This window comes from Pterocles gutturalis, unplaced genomic scaffold, assembly GCF_000699245.1.
Source record: "Pterocles gutturalis isolate BGI_N339 unplaced genomic scaffold, ASM69924v1 scaffold36404, whole genome shotgun sequence".
NCBI classification, from domain to species: Eukaryota; Metazoa; Chordata; class Aves; order Pterocliformes; family Pteroclidae; genus Pterocles; species Pterocles gutturalis.
In genome coordinates, this window is record NW_010134506.1 from 3,352 (window position 1) to 25,020 (window position 21,669).

General features: G+C 37.6%; 1 protein-coding gene across 1 annotated transcript in view; it reads right to left on the reverse strand.

Moving 5' to 3' along the window:
- Positions 1-1,763: 1,763 nt before the first annotated feature.
- The window catches only part of VIPR2 (vasoactive intestinal peptide receptor 2), a 51,546-nt gene continuing 31,640 nt past the window's right edge, over positions 1,764-21,669 (reverse strand). Inside the window, exons 5-13 of the mRNA XM_010081623.1 lie at positions 21,114-21,211; positions 18,258-18,399; positions 14,805-14,955; positions 13,824-13,884; positions 12,409-12,478; positions 7,444-7,535; positions 4,086-4,215; positions 3,958-3,999; positions 1,764-2,282 (exon numbers count right to left, since the gene is read on the reverse strand). Of these exons, the coding sequence (XP_010079925.1) occupies positions 2,109-2,282; positions 3,958-3,999; positions 4,086-4,215; positions 7,444-7,535; positions 12,409-12,478; positions 13,824-13,884; positions 14,805-14,955; positions 18,258-18,399; positions 21,114-21,211 (960 nt within the window). The 3' untranslated portion in view covers positions 1,764-2,108. The remainder of the gene's footprint in view (positions 2,283-3,957; positions 4,000-4,085; positions 4,216-7,443; positions 7,536-12,408; positions 12,479-13,823; positions 13,885-14,804; positions 14,956-18,257; positions 18,400-21,113; positions 21,212-21,669) is intronic.

Sequence of the window (21,669 nt, forward strand, 5' to 3'; positions counted from 1 at the left end):
TTCAAATAAGGAAGCCTAAAGTGCACAGATGTCTTTAATTTAGGTATAGGAGCAGCCCCTAAAGCTCCAGTGTGTCTTCATATATTTGTAGTTAAGAGTTTGTTGATAAGGTTGTTCAGAGCTCCAGGAAAAATATTGGAGTTTAGCACTGGTTTCTGAGTCTAAAGCCTTTGGGAATATATTTAGTTTAAATACAGGTGTCAGGGCACATCTTCAGACCCCCTGGGATTGTCCCTGGCCAGCCTACTTCACTCCAGAATCTCAGTTACTTCACCAAGTGACAGCAGAAAACACTCTGAATGCCTGTAGGTGATCATGATCAATAGCTTCTTTAAAGTCAAATTTGTCAAAGTGTCAATTCATCAAGAGACTATTGTTTAACTCAAATGATACCTACCATGTAACCTTTAGTGTCACGTAACATGCACGGAGTTACCTGCTCTGCAGTACTCGTGTGAACCATGGGCATCTTCTAGCTTTGGACTGACATAACTTTGTATCACCTTAGAGTAATCCCATTAAAATAAATTGTGCTTGACTGAAAAACAGATAAATTAAATCAGAACAAGAGGTGTATGGATACTTTGATGGCTGCCAACAATATTCCCATTACTGGTAATACTTTCAAGAATGTACATTTATGCCTGTCAAGACATGCCCTTGCCGCTGTTCTTCCCTTTCCCTGGCAATGTTATGGACCTTGGATTCTGCTAGCTCCATACAATCTGCTACCTAAAATATCAGGGCAATTGCTTTAATGGATCAGAGGTACTCGTGCAAATATATATTATTCGCACCTGCTATGTAGAGTGGACGTGGTTAAACGTGACATGAGAAGTGAAAATCACTGAGTTTATTTCTTTTAAAGAGTGCAAATGTTCTGTGTATGTTTGTAAGAATCTGCCAGGTCTATGTCTTTTTTTTTTTTTTTTTTTTTTTTTTTCTTTTCAAAGTGGCTATATAAGAGGCTTTTGTTTGAACATCTGGCGTTGTTCAGAATTCCTTCAATTTATACCTTTTACAGTAATTTTTAGGCATTCTGTCTAACTTTTTTTTTCCGGAGTCATGGTCAAGACTAAATTTTAAATCAGCTCAGACTGATACAGAATACAATCAAACTAAGAGAATTTACATTATTCCTTAAATGGGAGTTGTAACTTTATTCCAATATTCCTTGCTTTAGCTGACAAGTATGTAGTTCTAGAGACAGTTTGATGAAAATATTATATAAAAATTATATTTTCAATGGGTAATATGCTATACAAGGCTGTTTATCCTATGCCAGACTGCTCTAGCAATTAAGCACCTCTTCAGAAAATTGCTTAATAAAAGATCAACACAAATCTCTTTGATTTTAAACAGAAGAAAACAACTGCTGATTGCAATAGTACTATTGACAAATGATGATGCTTTAATCAAAACTATTGCAGTAGCCTTTTCTATATGGACTGCAAAGGTAGCCCTACTTTTTGCACTAAAACATAAAAACCAGGCACTTTTGAAAGTAACAACAGAATTGGAATCAAAGTCTGTAGAAAGTAATCTCTGAAATTTATGCAATTAGCCAAGAAGTACTACCTTTTTTTCCCTCTGTATAAATAATGTTAATGATTTCCTGGATTAGCACACTAACTCCCAGCGCAGTTAATTATAGTCTTACATTTCTATATTTATATTTTGCTCTTCCTAATTAGGAAAGAATTTCGGAATCCTTAAGGAAAGAAATGTTTCCTTAAGTATAAATGAAGTGTAAGAAATTTTCTTGTTTCCCATCTTAACCTTCTCAACATCTACCAAAACAGTCTGCATTGAAGAGGATACCATACTATCTTGGGGTAAAGGGACCATTACAATAAATGAATTTTTGAATAGTTGTGGATAGTAAACAGCAAGAGAACCTCAGAATATGAATGCCATTAAAAAAACCAGAAAGCATCCATGGGGCAGGTGTCTCTGTTATTACCTGGTTGGCTGCACAAACCAATTTCCCAAATACCAACATGTAGAAATGCAAAGCATTAAACTGTACATTTTAGAAAATATCACATCAAGCTGCATAATGAATGATACATCCCACAGTTTTTCATGTTTTGGGGGACCTAGCCAATTTATATCATGGTGGTCTCTGTCTGCATAAATGACTGAGCCCTTGAATTGCGGTGGAGCTGAGAAATGCTTTCTGATCCATTCCGAGAAATCGAAGAGCTGTGGAGTCTGTAATCTCTGCCTGCTGTCTGCTTCCAGCACAAACTCCGCCATTTTCTTTTCAGCTCCCCTTGCACCTGTGTTACAAAGAAAATGCACCATATGAGCTGAAAATGTTCTTTTCACATGAGGAACTTTTCCTCGTCTATTTACTGTCAAATGGGGACCTCTAGGAATAGAATCATGGAATGGTTTGGGCTTGAAGGGAATTTTAAAGATCATCTTGTTCCACCCCCTCATTGGGGGGAATATCTTCAACTAGCCCAGGTTGCTCAAAGCTCCATTCAGCCTCATCTTGAACACTTCCAGTGATGGAGCATCCACAACTTCTCTGGGCAGCCTGGTCCAGTGTCTCACCACCCTTATCATAAAAAATTTCATCCTTATGCCCACGCTAAATCTACCCTCTTTCAGCTCAAAAACTGTTACCCCTTGTCCTGTCACTACAGGCCTTGCCTAAAAATGTTTCTGTCTTTCTTATAAGCCCCCTTTAAGCACTGAAAGGCTGCTGTAAGGTCTCCCCGCAGCCTTTTCTGCAGGCTGAACAACTCCAACTCTCTCAGCCTTTCTTCATAGGAAGGAGAGACATTCCAGCCTTCTGACCATTTTTGTGGCCCTCCTTTGGAGTCGCTTTAATAGGTCCATGTCCTTCATGTACTGAGGACAGTCACCTCGCTTGACTTGCTGGCCATGCTTCTTTTGATGCAGCACATGATTGGCTTTCTCAGCTACACGTGCACATTGCTGGCTCACATCCAATTTTTCATCCACCAGTATGCCCAAGTCCTACTCCGCAAAGCTGCTCTCAGTCCATTTATCCCTCAGTTGGATTGCCCTGAGCCATGTGCAGGACCTTGCACTTGGCCTTGTTGAACTTCAAGAGGTTCACATGGATCCACTCCTCCAGCCTGTCAAGATCCCTCTGGGTGTCATCCCTTCCTTCTAGCACATCAAAACAGTTTTTACAAAGATTAAAAAACCGAGGTGAAGATTACGTCTACACTGTCTGGGAGGAGATGGGCCAAGGCCACTTTCAATCAGTTTTGTATCACTTCTGCTGCAACAGTAGCTTTGGGTATCTAGCTATTAATCACACCCACTGAAAGCATAGAATCAAAAAATTAGCCCAAAATCAGGCATCTCATGAATACCAAAGACCAGAATAGCACTCAGGAGACCTGAATGCCAGTTCCCTGTGCAAGCAGGTGTCTTCTGACAGATTCCTCCTGTCAGGCACTGCATGCTGTTTAATATCTATTCTGTCTTAAAAAGTGGCTGATATTGAGAGGAATTCCTTGCATCTTCCTCAGTTGAGATTAGGAAAGCTGCTACATGCCGAGAACTTACGAAAATCTGCTGGCATTCTGGGGGTTAGATTCTTGCAGAAGATTGCCCCTAAATACTTACTAAAATGGTGTTTCAAGTTTTGGATAAATTTCTGTAACTGTTGCACCTCACTTGCACAGGACACATTGCTTGTAACAGAGATAGAATTAGATCATGTAAAATAACAGAAGACACACTTACTAACACCTCAGTTTGCAAGGAATTAGATTTCAAACAGCTCTTAACTCTTCACTCAAATACATTAATTTCTCCTGCTGCATAGAAACTGCCACATATATAAATTCTATAAATAGGAATGCAAATGTCTTCTAAAAGAGCTTCATGTATTAGAGTGGAATTATAGGGGAATTTATACATTTATTGAAAACAATATTTAACAGCCTTAGTAGGAAAGGTGAGACTTACTTCACTGTTCAAAAAACAATACAGGACTGCAACAATCAACCCCTGGAAAGAGACAATGGTCCCCAGTTAGTAGGCAGCACCAACCTAGGTCAATAAAATTTGTTTTGAATAAAAACTTTAGAATTTACCTGAAAAGATCCCAAACACAACTCAAAGATTATTTTGTAATTATTGGAACTGCGGTCAGGAAATAGAGCAAACACTGTGTAGTGAACTCCAAATAACGGAATAAGCAACAACGTGGATTTTGCAAGTCTCCTGGATAAATAAAAGAAAAAGCTGGAGTTTAATGATAAGCTCTTGTTTTACTAAGATAAGAACCTGATGCAATGCTGTTTACATAAACCTTGTATGACTTCAGAGTTATAAACAGTCTTATTAAGAGTAATTTATTGCAAATCGTTTTCCTTTCAGGCTTGCTATGAGATTAGCCACATACTGACCTCATAAATTGACGTGTGCAATTCCATGTTACACTTGACCTTGCTGACCTTCACTCTTTCAAAAGCTGGTAAAAGGCTGAAGGGCCTCTCTAAGCCAAAAGACCCCTTTTCAGTTGCCCTCTGGACAGCAGCAGGCTGTAGGACCTGCCTCCTGCTTTGGCTCTTTGACACAAATCCAGTTCCCGGCCTGGTTTCATGGCATGGTTTTTGAGGGTGGGCTTTTATTGCATTTTTCCACAGAAGCACATTCGACAAAGTGGTCATGAGCTGTCAGGTCTCTCAAGACGCTTTATATCTGGCATAAAGGGTTCAGAGTGGGAAGGAATAATGCTTTCTTGCTAAGTCATACGGAAAGATCCTCTTGTACGGAAGGTAAAGTCTATTTCTTGAAATTAATATATTGATGTTCACATCCTTTAAATGTGAAACTCTATGGTTAGTCTGTACATGGCATGTACACAGTATGCAAACAGTACCTTGGAAATGTAATCCAGAATAATCTCAATTGTGAGATTTTCATCAGCAATTTCAGATTTACCCCCAAATACTAAAATCTCATAACTGTGCTGATGGTATTAAGCTTATACCATTAATTTTTATGTTGTTAGTTACATAATACATTTTAGCACAAGGCACTACTGAAGTTAAGGAAGGAGAACTTTAAATTATTAAGAAGAGTAGCTCTGACAAACTGCCTGTGAAAGCACTGAAATGATGAACTGCTAATTATCCCTTATCTGTCACTTATTTCACTCTAACATCAGGTTTATATATTATACAAGGCCAACCATGCATGATTATGAAAGTCTGGTATCAGATAAAATTAAAGAAGTTACAATGTTGCGTTCCATAATTCATCACTGTCTTGACGAATATAACTTGATTAAACAATGAAAGGATGCTGTTGTGAATTCAACTGTTTTAACAGAAATCAAGGTATTTCAAGCAGTTTTATTTTCTCTGTGTCAGCCTTCACGGCCTGCCTGTGTTCATAATGTCCCAGAGGCTGCATCTGTTTATATGGAAATAATCAGTTCTGACAGCAACATTTATCAAGAATAGTAAACTCCTCAATTCTAAAGGTGATACCAGTAAGCAGGACAAATAGGATTTCCTTGGCAGAAGATATTCATTTATAACTGGAGGAGATGATGATGGCAGCAAATTTTCTGGCTTCCCAAGTGAAATGGAAAACTGATTTTATTTCAACTTAACCTTACCCACAGCAAAAGTAAAATCAGCAACAAAAAGGATGGAACCAGGCACAAGTAAGTGAAACGGAGGAAGGGAAGAAAAATAGTGACTTGAATGAAGAGCATTCATTTCAGCCTTATATTTCACTTTCACTCCATTCTTGTTTTAATATTTTTTGTCTAGTTCATGTTACTTCCTCTATACTGCACTTACATTTCAGTGAAGGAAAGGGACAGAAAAAATAGCCTTATTCTTCTCTGTATTTTAGAAAATGCATTTGCATTTTGAAAAACGACCCTTCCAGACCTTTAATTTGCTCTGTAGATGCAGTATTTCTTGAGGAGGTTAATCTACTGTACCCATGGGTAGGGACTAAAGACCATCCAATACAGACTTAATCAGGCAATCAAATGCTAAAAGCAAAGAATTCACAGGGCTGAATAATGAAGGACAAGGTTGCTATTAACTAGCACATTACACTGAAGCGCTACAGTAAACTGTGGAAAATGATGGGACTGATAGGAAGGGAATGCCTCATTTTCACCAAATACATAAAAACCACAGGGAAACAAAGAAAAGTTCCTGTCTCAAGAAGTACACTTGAGGGGATTTCCTGCCCATAGGTTGGTCATTGTGCTAAATAACAATGTGGCAAATGCACAACTTCATCTAGGTTGATTTGGTTCTCCCACATTTAGTTAATTCAAGCAGCAAACACAAAAAAGGACCCATGTAGCTCTGTGAAGTAAAACCTTATGTCAATCTAGTAGTGTCACCTTTGCTGTGGCGCATGAGAATTCCTCACTTTTGGCATCAAATGTGTCACATTGTTTACAAAGCACATAAGGTCCTATTTCTCCTGGCTTTAAAGATGTGCTTACTCTAGCACACCATGGTTTTTTATGCTTTTAGGACAGGAATTAAGTGGTTTTTAAGTGAAGAAAAGGTGTTATCCAGGAGCACATTTTCAAAGGCCTACTGCATGGTTTTGGATTTTCAGTGTTTATGTTAGGTTTTGTCATTGAAATATCATATTCATGTTCTTAAGTGTCTACATCTGGGTTAAAAAAAGATCTACTGCAACAGACTCTTGATTCTGGATTACAGTATCCAGCCACTATTATAAACGACAATAACTAATATGGCAATATAATCAAGAACAAATTCAATTTTAGCAATGTATTTAAGTTGCCTCACAACATTCTTCATTCTAAAGCTGTGGAAACAACGGATGTTAGGATTTCATGTTCAAACCAAAACACAAAAGAAGAAAGCCTTAACAGAAATGAAGTTCATCTAAATCAGAAACACTTGTTTTCCTGTTGAAAAATAAAGATGCTATTTTAAATCAACATAAAACATTATATTTCATTTTTTACTTTTTGGGAACAATATAACTTCTTTCCAGCTCTTAAAATTTATGTAAATAACAACTAAAAGTACTTTAGAAAAGAAACATTTCAAAACAATGTTTTTAAGGAGGTTTAAGCAAAGTGTTTTGATCTTGAAACTTGTTATGTCAAAATGAAATATTTATACATTAAAAGAAAGATATTGCTCACCATATTTTTCGTATCAGCATATTTGTTCATAGATTAAAATCAAATTGAAGAGTAGCTCGTTCGTCTTTATGAAATTGTGTATTTTTATTGAATTTATTTTGACAAAAAAATTATGTTCATCTCTCTTTCAGCATAGTGATAAGACCTTTATAAAACCGTATCAAAAAGTACTTCTGAATTAAAAGTAATTATAGTGTCACAGCAATTGTTGGTATCAGTTTTCAGCAGAGGAAATCTTACAGAGGAAAATTTTGGTTCTGTATATAATATCTAAAAATATGACTCACTTGTACTGTGACTGGTCATTTCCTCCAACATCTGGAGATCTTAACTTCTGCAGTAAGATTCTTATAATACTTATGAAAAGTATAAAATTCACCTGCAAGGAAAACAAATATAATTGTGATTTCTGATTTCTCCAATCAATACGCAACACAAAGAAATGCTTATCAAGTCAGACAAACCAACTCAGCAGCAGGTGTTGTGTACCTCCTGCCAGAACATGTCAAGCTCTACACCGTCAAACCCTTTGTCTTTTTCTGCCTCACTAAGTTTGTGCATGGCCACTGGTTCTAGTCTGGCTGGCAAAAGCCTTTGAAAGCCCTGGTTGTCAGAAATGCCCTCCTTCCAAAATCTAAGCTGACGACAGGTTTCCTAGCAGGATGGGACATTTGATGTGATTTGGTGCAATCAAGTATTGTCCTAAATTGTCATATAGATTCATGACTGGAAGCCCAAAGGAAAATGTGAGTTCCCCACACAGTTTTGACCCTCTCTTGCCTCTTACCTTGACTTTTAATATTTTCTGCCTGAATTAGGGGAAGAGAAGATTGTTGCATAGGTGATCTGTCCACTCCAACCAAGCATGGGAAGGGCCTCTCACAAGTATCTCTGTGTTTGTCTTTGGTATTGATGCAGACATTATCACTGAAGGAACTGAATCCCTGCAGTCTAACATTTTTATTCTTGTGTCAGCTCTCTGAGATAGAACAGTAATATTATCTTATTTCAAAGAAAGGGAATGGAGGCAATTGCATAAAATGTTATGATCAAACCCTGATCAGTCTAGAAAACTGAAGTATAAAACAGTAGATACTAAGTCTCACTCCCATTATTTCTTCATCTTTGGCTTTTGGCATCTTGCGTTCACCAGCCCTTCTGGTGCAGGATTGTTTTGTGTTTAGACACACACTAAATATAGGATGCCCATACTAAAGTGAGGGAACACTTGGAATCCACACCTTCACAGCAACGACGTAAGCTAAAAAACCACAGCTACAGCTACATAAACAGCTTCCTCAAATGCACACATTTTAGAAAACATCAACTTAGAGAAAAATTTCTATCACTGTGAAAATTAGCATTTTATTGTTTTTAACTAACCCCATCCCAAAACCCAAAATCAGGATGCTGGGTACCCAACCAGACAGTGCCTGCCTCACTACTATAAACCTTTGTCTCTCTCTGCCTAGATGTATTGCTGGAACTCTTCTTTTTCCAGTCTTAACAATTTGGCTGTAGGCTTTTCAAGATCAATGAATTTCTGTGTCTTCTATGACATAGCCAGTACAAATTATGATGTTAATAAATAAACTATGATCATAGCAACTGCATGCCCCTCTGTATTTAATATTTCGTTTGAAATGACAGGTGAAGGGAAGTAACAGGAACTGACAGGGATTAAATTAAAAATTAGGAAAATTAAATCTAATATTTTTGAGAAAAGAGGAATAAAAAACATATGTTAGAAAATTTGGACCATTACTGAAGTAAACATACATTTTTCATGAAGGTGATGAATTGGAAGTTTTCCTTGATGCAAGTCCCCTATAAAAGTGACAGGCAGAAGCCTGTTACTGCTGATTGTATCTACAGATTTACCACAGCAGAGTGTACAGACCAAGGGATATACATTTAGTTTGCCATGTGCACTGTTTAGTGGACAAGGAGAGAGCTTCCATTTCATTGTATATTTGTCAGCCACAAAATCGGAGAAGGAAAAGATCTTCTATTCTGTACTTGCACAGGGACTGGCAGAATAACTTCCTGTATTCCACAGGACTCCCTACTGTAACAGAACAAACTGTCATCCATTTTGTTTCTGAAGCATCAAGTTATCTGCAAAACTACACTCAGGTGACTCACATTCTTGACTGACATTCATGTATTACTTTAAAGTTTGTTTCAAACACATTCAAACACATTTCAAACACTACTGAGCTTGTAAATCGAGCCAGCTGAAACTGGGTATCTAAAGGTGGCAACTGCCACTGAGTTACTACAGTGGAGTAAATTAATTGATCGAAGGTTATTATTGAATTGATCATTTGTTAAAATCCTTTAAAGTATATATCTGATTTAGAATAGTGTGTTTCAATAAAATATGAAAAAAGTAGAGCCCATTAATTTTACTTTTGGTATTGTAGCTTTTCAGTCCCATAAAATCATTTGAGCATAATGCCTTTAAATAAAATAGAATATGTATACTGTTCAATGAACACCTAAGAAGAGAAAAATGAGAAAATAAAGTGAATGTGAGCAACTGGGAGAGAGTGATGACAAATGATGCCTCTTTAGTCCAGTAACAGCAAGATGCTGCTGGTGACCTTTTCTACTGGCTAATTTCTTCTGACAATAAGTTCTTGAGTCTGAACACGTTGCCTGAGCATATATCATTTAAATGTTGCTTCCTTCTTACTATTTAGTCTTTTACACTATCTGCAATGTGAGATAATGAGATAAACATTTCTCAGTTACTGATGTGACAGAAGTACTATTTCCACCCGAACACTGCTCCTTCCCAAATGAGAGCGGTTTATGCGAGTGGAAGTATGGAGAAGGCAGCTCTGGAGGCATTTGCTAGATGGAGAATATGGGTAACACCACAGTAACTCTTTGGAATAGTCACCCCCCATTAAGTAACTCTGAAATGTGTACAGCATGAAGTGTGGAAGCCTGCCAAACAACTTTTCTCAAGCCAAAACTGTCAGGAGGAGATGCCAAGGAAGGTTTCTGACACACTGAATCAACTGAAGCTGTTCCCGCTTTGAGAAGTGACGTCAGAACTTGCTCTCACAGTACTGTTTACTGTTGGATAATAACATTACAGAAAGTGCAATCTTCTAAGCAGTGAAAATGTTTGGAATTAACACAGAAATTGATGGAAAAGAGTGAAGATGGCATGAAGACTGAGTGGACTTCCTGTTAAGTCTACTGCCGTTAAACCACTGTTCCTTAAAACCTTTGCTTGATTTCCTCTGTCTTTCAAAAGTATATTCACGGCATCTTCCCCACAATCGGGCTCTATGCTACTCTTCTTTTCTTCTACTGTCACAACACCTGTCCAAAGAACTTGCGATGATCTGTTCTCACGGTTGAATGCAGCACTGAGCTCATTATTCAAAGATTTGAGTCTTCAACTTCTGTTTTTTTCTAGAAGGTAACCAGAAATGTTGAGGTTTACGATGGTGTACGTACATTGAAAATTATCTTCTAATGAATGTAGTGTTTTTCACTCATCAGTGACCAGTTTTACATGACATTTCATTAGCTCCTCTTGCTCTCTGAATGCATGCTCTACTTTGCACAGAGGTACGTTTGGATAGCATCCTATCTGCCACAACGAACATGCTGGTTGTAGTTTAACGCTCCTACAAGATACATTACTTATCCAGCAGGAAAGGGTGAGTATCACAGCTTTCAGAACTCCGTTTCACAGCTTAATTTCCCAAATGCAAATTGTAGTTGCTCAAACAGCTGAAGAATCATCTGATGAGAAGTAAGCAGCTTCACACAGTACACACTGTGGAATCACGTGGCCATCTTTAGTTGCTTTCATCACTAAAACATGCTGTTTAAGAAAAGAAACATATCCAGAAGGAGACAGCAGATCCTACACATGTGTACCCGGCAAGCCTAAAAAGGTCATTTACAAAATGTTTCCCTGTGTCTTACTATTCCTTTGTATCAAATCAGTTGTAGAACTGTTAAAAAAAAAAAAAAAAAGACAACTGTTCCTTTCCCTCAAACAGTGTCTCTAGTCCATGTTTTATGATATACTTTTGCTGACTGACTAGTACTCCATCTTCTTAACTCACAACTCATTTCCCAGTCCTGCTAAGATCCAGCTGCAATTCAAGTCTGCCAATGAGCACTTGGACAACTTCTGTTTCCAGGTCGAGGACTTCTTTCTGGCACATGAATTCTCAGCTGTCTACCAGATAGTTATTTAAATTGAACATTCAGAGAACAGAGTTTCATCTTTCTGTAAACACCAGGTGGTTTGTTTTGCTTTTATCTTTCAGCATGTTTTCTTCACTCTGGACCATCCCCCATTCTCCAGCTCCTTTGAGGTACACATATTCTCTTCATGCTGTAGTTCTGTTGCATGCCCATTTCTTCATATCATAAAACATATTTTATGTGAATCCTTACCTTATGTCATTTCACACATTGCCTACTGTGCTTTCTCTTTAAACACTGTAGATTTCACTCTGAGGAAGATGATAGGAAGTTCTCTCAAAGTTATTTTCAGCAGGCACAGATTGAAAGGCAAGCCAAGCATAATGTGGACTCTTGAAATCTTGTGCAATCTAATAATGACCTAATTTTTCCGGCTAAATTGTTAAAAATAAAGAAAATCTATATCAAATGTATTAATTTACCCTGTGACTGTTTTCAGATGTGGAATTATAACCATAGTATATTATGGCCAAACTTAATTACACAGTGAACAGGAATTTTACTATGCTACTGCAGTAATTCTAATAAGTTCCACATAGGAAAAGCTCCAGGAAATATTCTCAAATGGTATTCTTTTGTAAATACTTCATGTTCAATATATATTTCAGTAGGCTACCAATTAAAGAAAGATATACACAGCTATAATTTTTTTATGGCTGCAATAATATCAGATTCTCAATTGCAGGGCTATCTATTTACACACAAAATCAAATCTGCAGTTCATTGAAAAGTATAATTAGATTTTTGCTTCCCCCAGGCTCGTAAACAGCAGAAATATTACAGAAAGAACAACATACAAATAAAAGCAACTGCTCATTTAATAGGAGGCAAATAAATTTTGAAGGCAACAAATTTTAATGGCCTTGGCATCTGTTTAACATTTCTCCTACAGCGCAATTTCTTTTCATTAAAACAGAATTCTTTCCTATCTGTAACTAGCAGTAAATAATGGCTATATGCACTGCGCAATGCTGAACTGATCTATAATTCATGCTTCAAAGTTTACTTACTATAATAGAAATTAAAATTGGTATTCGTATAACCCACCAGGGACCACCATGCTCATTTGTATCCCAGCAACTATAAAAAAGAGGGAAAATGATGTTGACATTAACATCTTGCAAGCAAGATCTATGAAGAAAAGTATTTCTTATATACAAGTCAAAGCACATTAAAATAAAGCCTGTTCTAGTCTAGAATTTGGCAATCAACCTTTTTGTGCTTTTAATATTACTCCCCTGGTTTTAATATGCATACTCAAATCAGCTAAAACATCAGGCACACTAGACTGTACTGTTAGACATCATGGGGGACATTGGCCTTTAGGGAAACCAAGCTTAGTTTCATTCACTTCGTATAAGGACAACTTTTCCAATAAGCGCTTAACACCAGCCTCTGGGTAGCAGGAAATCTAAAGCAACTGACAGATACAATTGAAATGACATAATTTCTTGTGGGATATTTAGGTTACAGATGGTTGTAACTGGCTTAGGAAAATGTGAGACTGAACCTGAAACTTTCTCTGAAAACTTGAAAATTTAATTTTCACTGTGGCTCAGCACTTTTGGTACAAATACTCTGAGAATAAGTGCTCCGAAAGATTAATCTTAAGCAAGGGAAATATGCTTCAGAGTTCCTCTAACCATGATCACAATTACAAAGGAAAAAGATGTTAGCCTTCAGTTTACATGTTAGAGGTCTTGCAAAGAAAACTTAGAAATTATGTAGGACATGATTTTTCAGTTTAGTTACAGAATCAATTGAAAAATATGTCAGGTTGACAAAAAGGAGTGTGAAAACTGTTTGTCCCACTAGGCAGTAATGCTCTCCCATTCCTTGGGACCAGCAGGAGCAGCAAGTCTGATCTTCCTACTAAATTCTTATCTCAGGTCCCTTTCCCAAGCCAGGAGCCACGCCTGGGTCTAGTTAGTCACAGTTTTACCTGATTACGTGCATCTTACATATGTTTACATCACATTGCTTCACTTCTGGGAATGTAACTTAGATATACACAAAGTTATCTAGATTTCAATCATCTTTTGAGTTGCTAGTTAGCAAATTAGAATGCCCAGCATCCTCCTGCACTGTATTGCAGTACTGAACCCAAGGAGCCCCACTGCTATTTTAAGTATTATTTTGACTTCCAAAGCAGATAGCTCTAAATGTGGGTCTCAAGGGGTAAATTTAATCATAACCTATCTCTGCCCTCTCCTGCCCTTAGAGTTTTTCCAATAAACCATAAGCACAAACAGCATGATGAAGAATTCCTAAATGTCTGTTCCTTTATTGCCATATCTGAAATTTCAGTTCTGTGCTCATCCCCTTCAGAACAGCAAACTACCTTTGTGTAAACACCACCATACCCAAGACAAGGATTGTATTAGCACAGTTGGAGGCTTTAAGCTTTCTCCCCCCACACACTTACCCAGTGTCTTCTAAAATGATCCGTGTCACTGTCCACGTAATAATGAATATGGTAGGAATTCCTGAAAAATCCGAAAGAGGTTTAGAGGATGATCACAAAAATATAAGTCCACAAAAAAAAAAAAAGTTCAGCATGCTGGTAAGCAATTACTTCCCAAATATCCAGTATATAGTAAACAGATCAGTGAATGGAGGGAGAGGGCAATCTGATGTATGTGATGTAAGCTATGTACTACAAAGACTGCAAGGAATTGCGTTTATTTCTTATAAAAACACAGCCATAATGACTAACGCACAAAGAACACATCTTTCTTAGGTTTCTTTGAAGTTGTCAGAGTGACCTACAGGGAGACAAATACAAGTTACGCATTCCAAATGAACTTCCAAGGGCTATAATATAAAACCAAAGTGTAAATAATTTCATAAGGAACCATTCCCACACACTAGTTTATTCCCATTTCCCAGCAATACCTAAATATTTTATGACCACCTATTACCAGAAGCTTTAAAGAGCTCCTTTAAATATCATTGCACTTTCTGGAAATGAAAGGAATACATACATTTAAAATCAGATGGACAATATTACTGGGCTTTTCAGAAAGGCAAATAGCATAGCATAGCTAGTGGCTGTGCAGACGAACTTTCTTTTTCCTCCCAAATTAGGACAGCCTGAATTGTATGTTTTGTGGTGGCAGTTCTTGCACCATCCTATATCCTGAACAACCAACCCTGGAGCATTGTGCAGATTTGCACAGGTCAGAGCCACGCCAAGGAGCAAGCTAGCAGTTATACTTCATCAGTTTTGTACCCATGTTCTCCCATGGTACAGCAGCTGTAACCTACGCTGGAGCCAAACTGAGGAACTAGTGAGTCTGGGGAGTCATCCAACAGAAATGGCATGACTACCTTGATATGAAATATCGAACCTGACTAATACATACATACAGAAAAAAATATTATTGGAAGATGTTTAAGTTCTTACCCCATCCAATCAGCAGGTAGATTGTGAAGTGTCTGTTGGGTGAGAATATTAGCACAAGGAGGATGTGGAGGTAAAGTCCTTCAACTAAGAGCCAGTAAAAGTTTGCCATAACACCATACTGAAAAAACACCAAAATAGCCTTGCAGCCCACCTGAAATATGAGAATAGGGATCAAAGTTGTTGCCAGAAAGATGCTGCATTATTCTGTTACTAATATATCCCAGAGGTCTTAACTCTCCTTGTAATACTAGTAATACTAGCAATCCAGGTCCAGTAGAATTTTTTTTCTTCAGTCAAGCAAATTGCGACATTGTAAATGCTACTGGATACATAAAAAGAAAATTATTTAGATGGCTCTCATAGCAAATTCACTCAGAAATTTTGAAAATTTCATAGCATAAACATTGTAAAGGATGGTGATTATCAATAAATGCACACATTTGCAACAGTTAATGAATGGCTATTTGACTAAATTATCAGCTACTAGGTGGCTAATAAATATATTAAAATCCCAGCTGGCTTCCTAACATAGTAAAAACGGACAAAGAAACTGCTTTATAAATTTTTTCAAGGCTAAATGGGAAACTGAGTGAAAAATATAACTTTACATGATGAATAATCTAAGTAGACTTAGAAGAAAAAGTTGACTGGACTTTTAAAAATTATGTTCTCCCTTTAGAAAATGCTTTAGTGTTTCCTAATTAACAAAACACATAAGCATGTATCATAAAATGATGTCCCAATATACTTATAGTCTGTGTGCTGCTCTTCAGAATTAATTTTCAGATATCTGTGCTGTTGATGTTCCATGGGCTGGCTTCTGCTACTTTGGTACTTCCTAGCAGGAATCTGGGATGCGAGAATTGAACATAAAAATGTTTCTGCTGAGACTGGGCTGAGAAATGTGATGATATGGTGAATGGAATAGACTAAACAAAATGGACTAAATAAAACTAGTTTCTGCATGCTTTACTCCCTTCCCCATTCTAAATGCCCTTCATACCTCCACTGTTTATGTTAAAATTCTAAGTACACCAAACACCTAAGTAGGTAACTTACTCTTTCAGTGATTGACTCCTCTGTCTAAACATAGGTGGCTACTACGAAGTGAGATGCCCTCAAGGACTCCCGTCACCAGCTGTTAAGCCAGAAGGGCACAGACCTCGTAGAGACACTGCCTGGTAGCCATCAGCCCCTTGTGGTGTCTCAGACATCTCAGTGCATCCCAAGTAACATACATGCCTATAGTTACGTCTGTGTATGTGCCTATATAGACAACTGAGTAAGAGCTCAAAGGCTTGAATTAATTTCACCAAATTTTAGCTGCCTGCAAGCAAGGTTTCTGGTGAAAGCTAGCCACCTACTAGCCAACTAGCTCCTTTTACAGCTCATGAAGAGAGACAGGCATGCTCAGAGGAAGTCTTAAAGCAGATGAGATAAACTGTCCAGTGAGAAAGACAGAAGTCCAGAGAAACAGCTTAGTTCAGTCATCTCATTTGGTAAGACTAGTCTTACCTCTGGACTTTGCACCCACTGAAGGGATATCTCTTGCAGACCAGTAGTGGTCCAGAAAATTTAACACAGAGAAAACGAAACATTTCAAAATGCAAGCTGAAATTTGCTTTTATGCTTACGACTACTTATAACCAGATTAGCAGTAAACATCTAAAATTTTTGCAATATCTTTTAAATTCCAATAATTCCACTATATTATAGTCTCGATTTACATACCAGAGCCCCACATCAAAATATTTTCCCTTCCTCCCACGGCTAATCCTGCATCAGGTGTATTTCCAGATGTTGAACAGCAAAGGTGTCTGTCAGTAAAGACTTAGCCAAAATTACGGCTCTGTGTCATTCAGATCGAGGACCTAGTTACACTGCATTTTGAATTGTGTGCTTTTAGACATCTGTGCATGCAGCAGAGCTGTGGAACATCACAAACATGTGACAAAAGAGGCAAACTCCGCATGCTGTTACGTAAGAAAGGTAGCATCCAGCCAATGCAAGACAAAACAGCCTTGCCAAGCTGGTGTCAGATCATCCCGCATATAATGCGACAGAAGTTACTCAACAGTCCACAACACCGGACATATTCAATTAGGAAAGTATGAGGCTTCGCAGCCAAGAGTAACTGAAAAATAAAAGAAACTGCAGAAATCAAACAGTATTTTGAGAGTCCACTGACTAATCTTTCAAGGACCTCAGAACTTCTGATTACCCCTGGCAGTCTGCTTACTAACTAACTTTTCATTAGAAATATCCCACGTTACAAATGCATAGAATCATAGAATCACAGAATGGTTTGGGTTGGAAGGGACCTTAAAGGTCATCGAGTTCCAACCCCCCCGCCATGGGCAGGGACATCCTCCACTAGCCCAGGTTGCTCAAAGCCTCATCCAGCCTGGCCTTGAACACCTTCAGGGATGGGGCATCCACAGCTTCCCTGGGCAACCTGTTCCAGTGTCTCACCACCCTCACAGTAAAAAAATTCCTCCTAATATCCAATCTAAATCTTTCAGCTTAAAGCCATTACCCCTTGTCCTATCACTACACTCTCTGATTTAAGAGTTCCTCCCCATCTCTCCTGTAGCCCCCTTTAAGTACTGGAAGGCTGCTATAAGGTCTCCCTGGAGCCTTCTCTTCTCTAGGCTAAACAAGTCCAACTCATACAGCTTGGTAGTCACTGTTAAGAACTTTATGCTTTGGAACAACATGGCTTCATCAATATAAAAATACCTTCCTTCCATTTTTTTCTCACAAGGTTAAACTGTAGTAAACTAAATTCAGAAGGTATTCATCAATATTTGTAGGGTTCTTCTGCAGCATTTCTGACTGAAACAACGGAGGCAAAGAACAGGGAATATCATATAGTGGTCAGTCTTTTAACAGCAAGACTTGAGATTTTTTTAACCCCTATGCATGAAAATGCAGTAAATGTATTAGCTTGCCAAGAATGCAGATGACAACACTTCTGTCATAGCCAGAAAGTACAGAGGAGTTAATAAAGACAGCTCCTGCAAATACTTAATTCCCTGACTCATTTCTCTCCCTCCATTGATACTTGTCCAATTCCTGGACCCCTGATAAAGCTGCTGGAACATTTCCAGATAAGCTGCCTTTAATCATTCCAAGCTGATGGCACTCTTGTTTGTCTTAAACTCTCTCAGCTGATTAATGTAGTGGCCTTATTTATTCTGAGCTATAGCTGGTCATGATTTTTTTCAACAGATGATATGTCATCCTTTCACGGACAGGCAAAACAACGTTAACTTCTCTTACTTGTGCTGCAACCTTCTTTCTCTGGCTACTTCCAATAGACCATTTTTCTAGTCATTATATTCTCTACAGAATTCTCTACACTGAGAGCTTGGTATTCCTAATTAAAAGGATGATGGAGGAAAATTTAGTGACACAACAATATTATACCAGGTAGCAAATGAGGTTTATTACCCATGAGGTTTGATCCTCTGGACAGGGAGCTGTGTTGGAGCTGGAATAGAGAATATCATCCTTGACCAAAACAGAGATTGCTCTTAGAATGAAAGAGAGGAACAGGTTCAGATGGATGTAGTTCCGAGTACAATGAAGTTTTCTAAGAAGAGATTTAAAAAACAGGCATTTTAGATTTCAATACAGAAAGCTCTTGAACAGACTTCTATTACTCTCCAGTCATTTCTTAGTAACATGAAACTTGAGTAAGAGCCTACCCTTTCCTCCTCTGTCACATTGTCAGTGCTGCCTTGCTGTTTTCTTTCATCATCATCACCATCATAATCTCTATAGGCTGTCCAAAACCTACCAATAAAGTATCTCTTACTCCTTTTCAATATCACAGACTGAAAGATCCCAGTGGTATTACTCCCATACTTTAACATAAGCTAACAATAAACACAGAGTATTATATCCTCCTTTGTGTGCACTCATCCCAGTGTTTTTCTTGCAAATAAAACTTTGATTATCCTGGATATATTTCAGACATGTTCTCACCTATTTTTTTACTCCAAGTGAACGAGTGCTCACGGCAAGTAAGTTATATGTGAAGGGCTTTTCCCTTAAAAGACATTCCCTTCATGATCTTCCCATTCAACATAATCTTTTTAATCACAAATCCCCAGAAACCACACTGCTTAGAGGATCTTTTTGGTCAAAACCAGCACCTTGAACTGCACCTGAAAATAAGTCAGAAGCCAGGGCATTTTAGCAAGTACAAGCAATGAAAGAATGAAGATGCAATAGGATATTATGGCAGTGTGCAGTGGTAGCTTCCAAGCAGTCTTCACATTTTGATTTTTACTGAAGAACACTAAATAATCCATTCTGAAAGCAAGGATACTACTAAAGCAAGGATAGTTACAGTGATTCTAAGGAAATAAATAATAGATCCATGTTGCTAGCCCCCAGTTTGGTAAAGGACATAATACCAGGCTGGACTTAAAGCAGTTGTCAAAAATCCAGTGATTTCTGTTGTTACGCATGTCCTTTGCTGAAACAGGTTCTGAAAAAAACCTGAAATACTGCTATCATTCCTATGGAATTCAAAAAGATACATGCAAGGTGCAAATGGGAGGAAAATATTCTTCTTGAGTAACTGATTTAGACGATTAGCTCTTCATCCCATTCACTATCTGAAATAACAAATGTTGGATCCAAGGCTGTCAAACCAACATTTTGGAGGTAGTGGGCAAGAAAGTATTTTTATTTTGGGATATGCATGATGACTGAGAATAACAAAGAAATGCTGTTCTTTAAAAATGAAACAAAACCTATCATGCTTATTCCTTTGATATGACTACCTCATGATACAAAACTGCCATGTGAGGAACATTTACAGACAGTTGATGCACATGAGATCACAACTTATAGAAATGATGGAGATACATATTTTTCTCCTTGGTAAGAAACATATCTCAGAGAAACTGTCATTTTTTGGAAGTTTTTGTTATATAGGAGTAACTCTGAAGGAAGTACAGTTAGATCTATAGTAAGATCTAGAATTTCAGTGTTATGTAGAAATAAGCTGTTCTGCAACTTTCAATTCACTATGTTAGGAGGCCCCTACACTCCCTGTAGATATCAGATAAACAGGCTTCTTTAGGAGGAGACTTAGAAGACCCTATGTTCCCCCCTGAAAAAAAGCCTGGGTCTTTCCACTGACTCAAAGGAGAGAGCGGGGAGTTGTCAGCTTGGATATTTAAACTGAAGTTGAAGGTTTTGAATGTACCTCTGAAACTCTTGATCTGTTTGTTATAACTGATTTCTGGTGATGGACAACATCCAGATGTCTATAACACACTGTCTTAAATACATTTTAGAAGTTTTGAAAACGATCTGCCTGTAGTATTTGCTGGTAGAAAGAAGATAACCATGAGTGACTCAAATAATTTTTTTTCAAAGATATTCCAAAATATAATTATGGGTTATGTATCTGCTCTGAATAGTCTCTGAATATTTAAATATTGAGAAAATTTGATGGCAGACTGAAAGGCTTACATAACTTGCCATAGGAATAGTTCATCAGAGGAATGAGGCTCTGACAAACAACATGCTGTCCTCCACATATTACGTGCACTTCTTTTCTACCAAGTCTGAGAGACATATTTTCTTGTTCTTCTTGGTGCAGAGTGGAAAAGAAAAGTTGTGTGAAGTTTGTAAAGGAGAGTATAAAGGCTATTTTATTAGGCAGGCAGAAGTGACACATAAAAGCATGAAGGTGGAGAGACTGAGAAAAGCTATGTTACTGATAATACCATTTTGCAATTTCTTTTACCAGTTGGAGATTGCTTTCAGTCTCAGAAAACTCCCAAAAATTAGGCAAAACCAACAGACTGTACTGCCTTTCCTAACACTGCCTACCATTGCACACCCAGCGCTATCCTTCAGCACAATTATCCATACCTTTACAACCCCACTTAGACAAATTAATGGTTACCTTTGATTATAGTACCCCTGGAGACCACTCAGAAGCTTCTGCAAAATATGGCTGCCCACTTGTCCAGTGTTGAGACCAGCATCCTACTAATTTTCAAGAGCAATTCAAGGTGTTGATTTTAATAATTGAATAGAAAATGCTTTATGTAATCCATTCCTAAATGACTACTCTTTCTTATGTGGGTCTGTAAATTTGTGAAGTGAGTGCTTCGAAATTGTTTAATATGACCAATGCTAGCAAAAATCAAGTTAGCATTACATTATTGTCAGCTATTTGAGAAAAGTGTAAAACTGATGTATTTTCTAAATATCTGAGCAATCAGACAAAAGTTAAAACCATCTTATCATTGTTCATATTTACTCAGGAAAAACACATACCTGAAAAGGCAAAGAATTATACTTCCTGTTGTAAGAGCAATCAGAGATACACTGTGTCCCAGGGTATAAATCGCCTTCACCCTTACATAGAAGTTGACCTGCACAGAAAAATATATATGCAGAAACCACTTACCAATATGTAAAATTAACTGTGAAATTATATACTTTTCCATTAAATAGCTCTGAAGGCTAAATAAACAGCATTATTGTCACTCTTTGCTCTACAGCACATGATGAGAATGCTATATCTTTATTCCAACATATTTTTTGCAATGCAACATCTCAAGCCAATTGACCTCAATAGAATATTCAGGGTCAGGAACTCAAAACTTAGACACATAAAGTGGTACAACTTCAGCTGATTATTCCATGTCAATGAGGTCAAAGAAAATATCAGATTCATCAATTTCCATAAACACAATCAAACAGGGAAGAAGGAGCCATAGTTTGAAAGAATGGATTCTCTCTGAAAGAGCGAAGCTCTGTCAGTCCTTCGGCTTCCGTGGACTTTGTAATGCATTTATACGTGAGTTTAATTTTAAAGCCATGTTTAAGT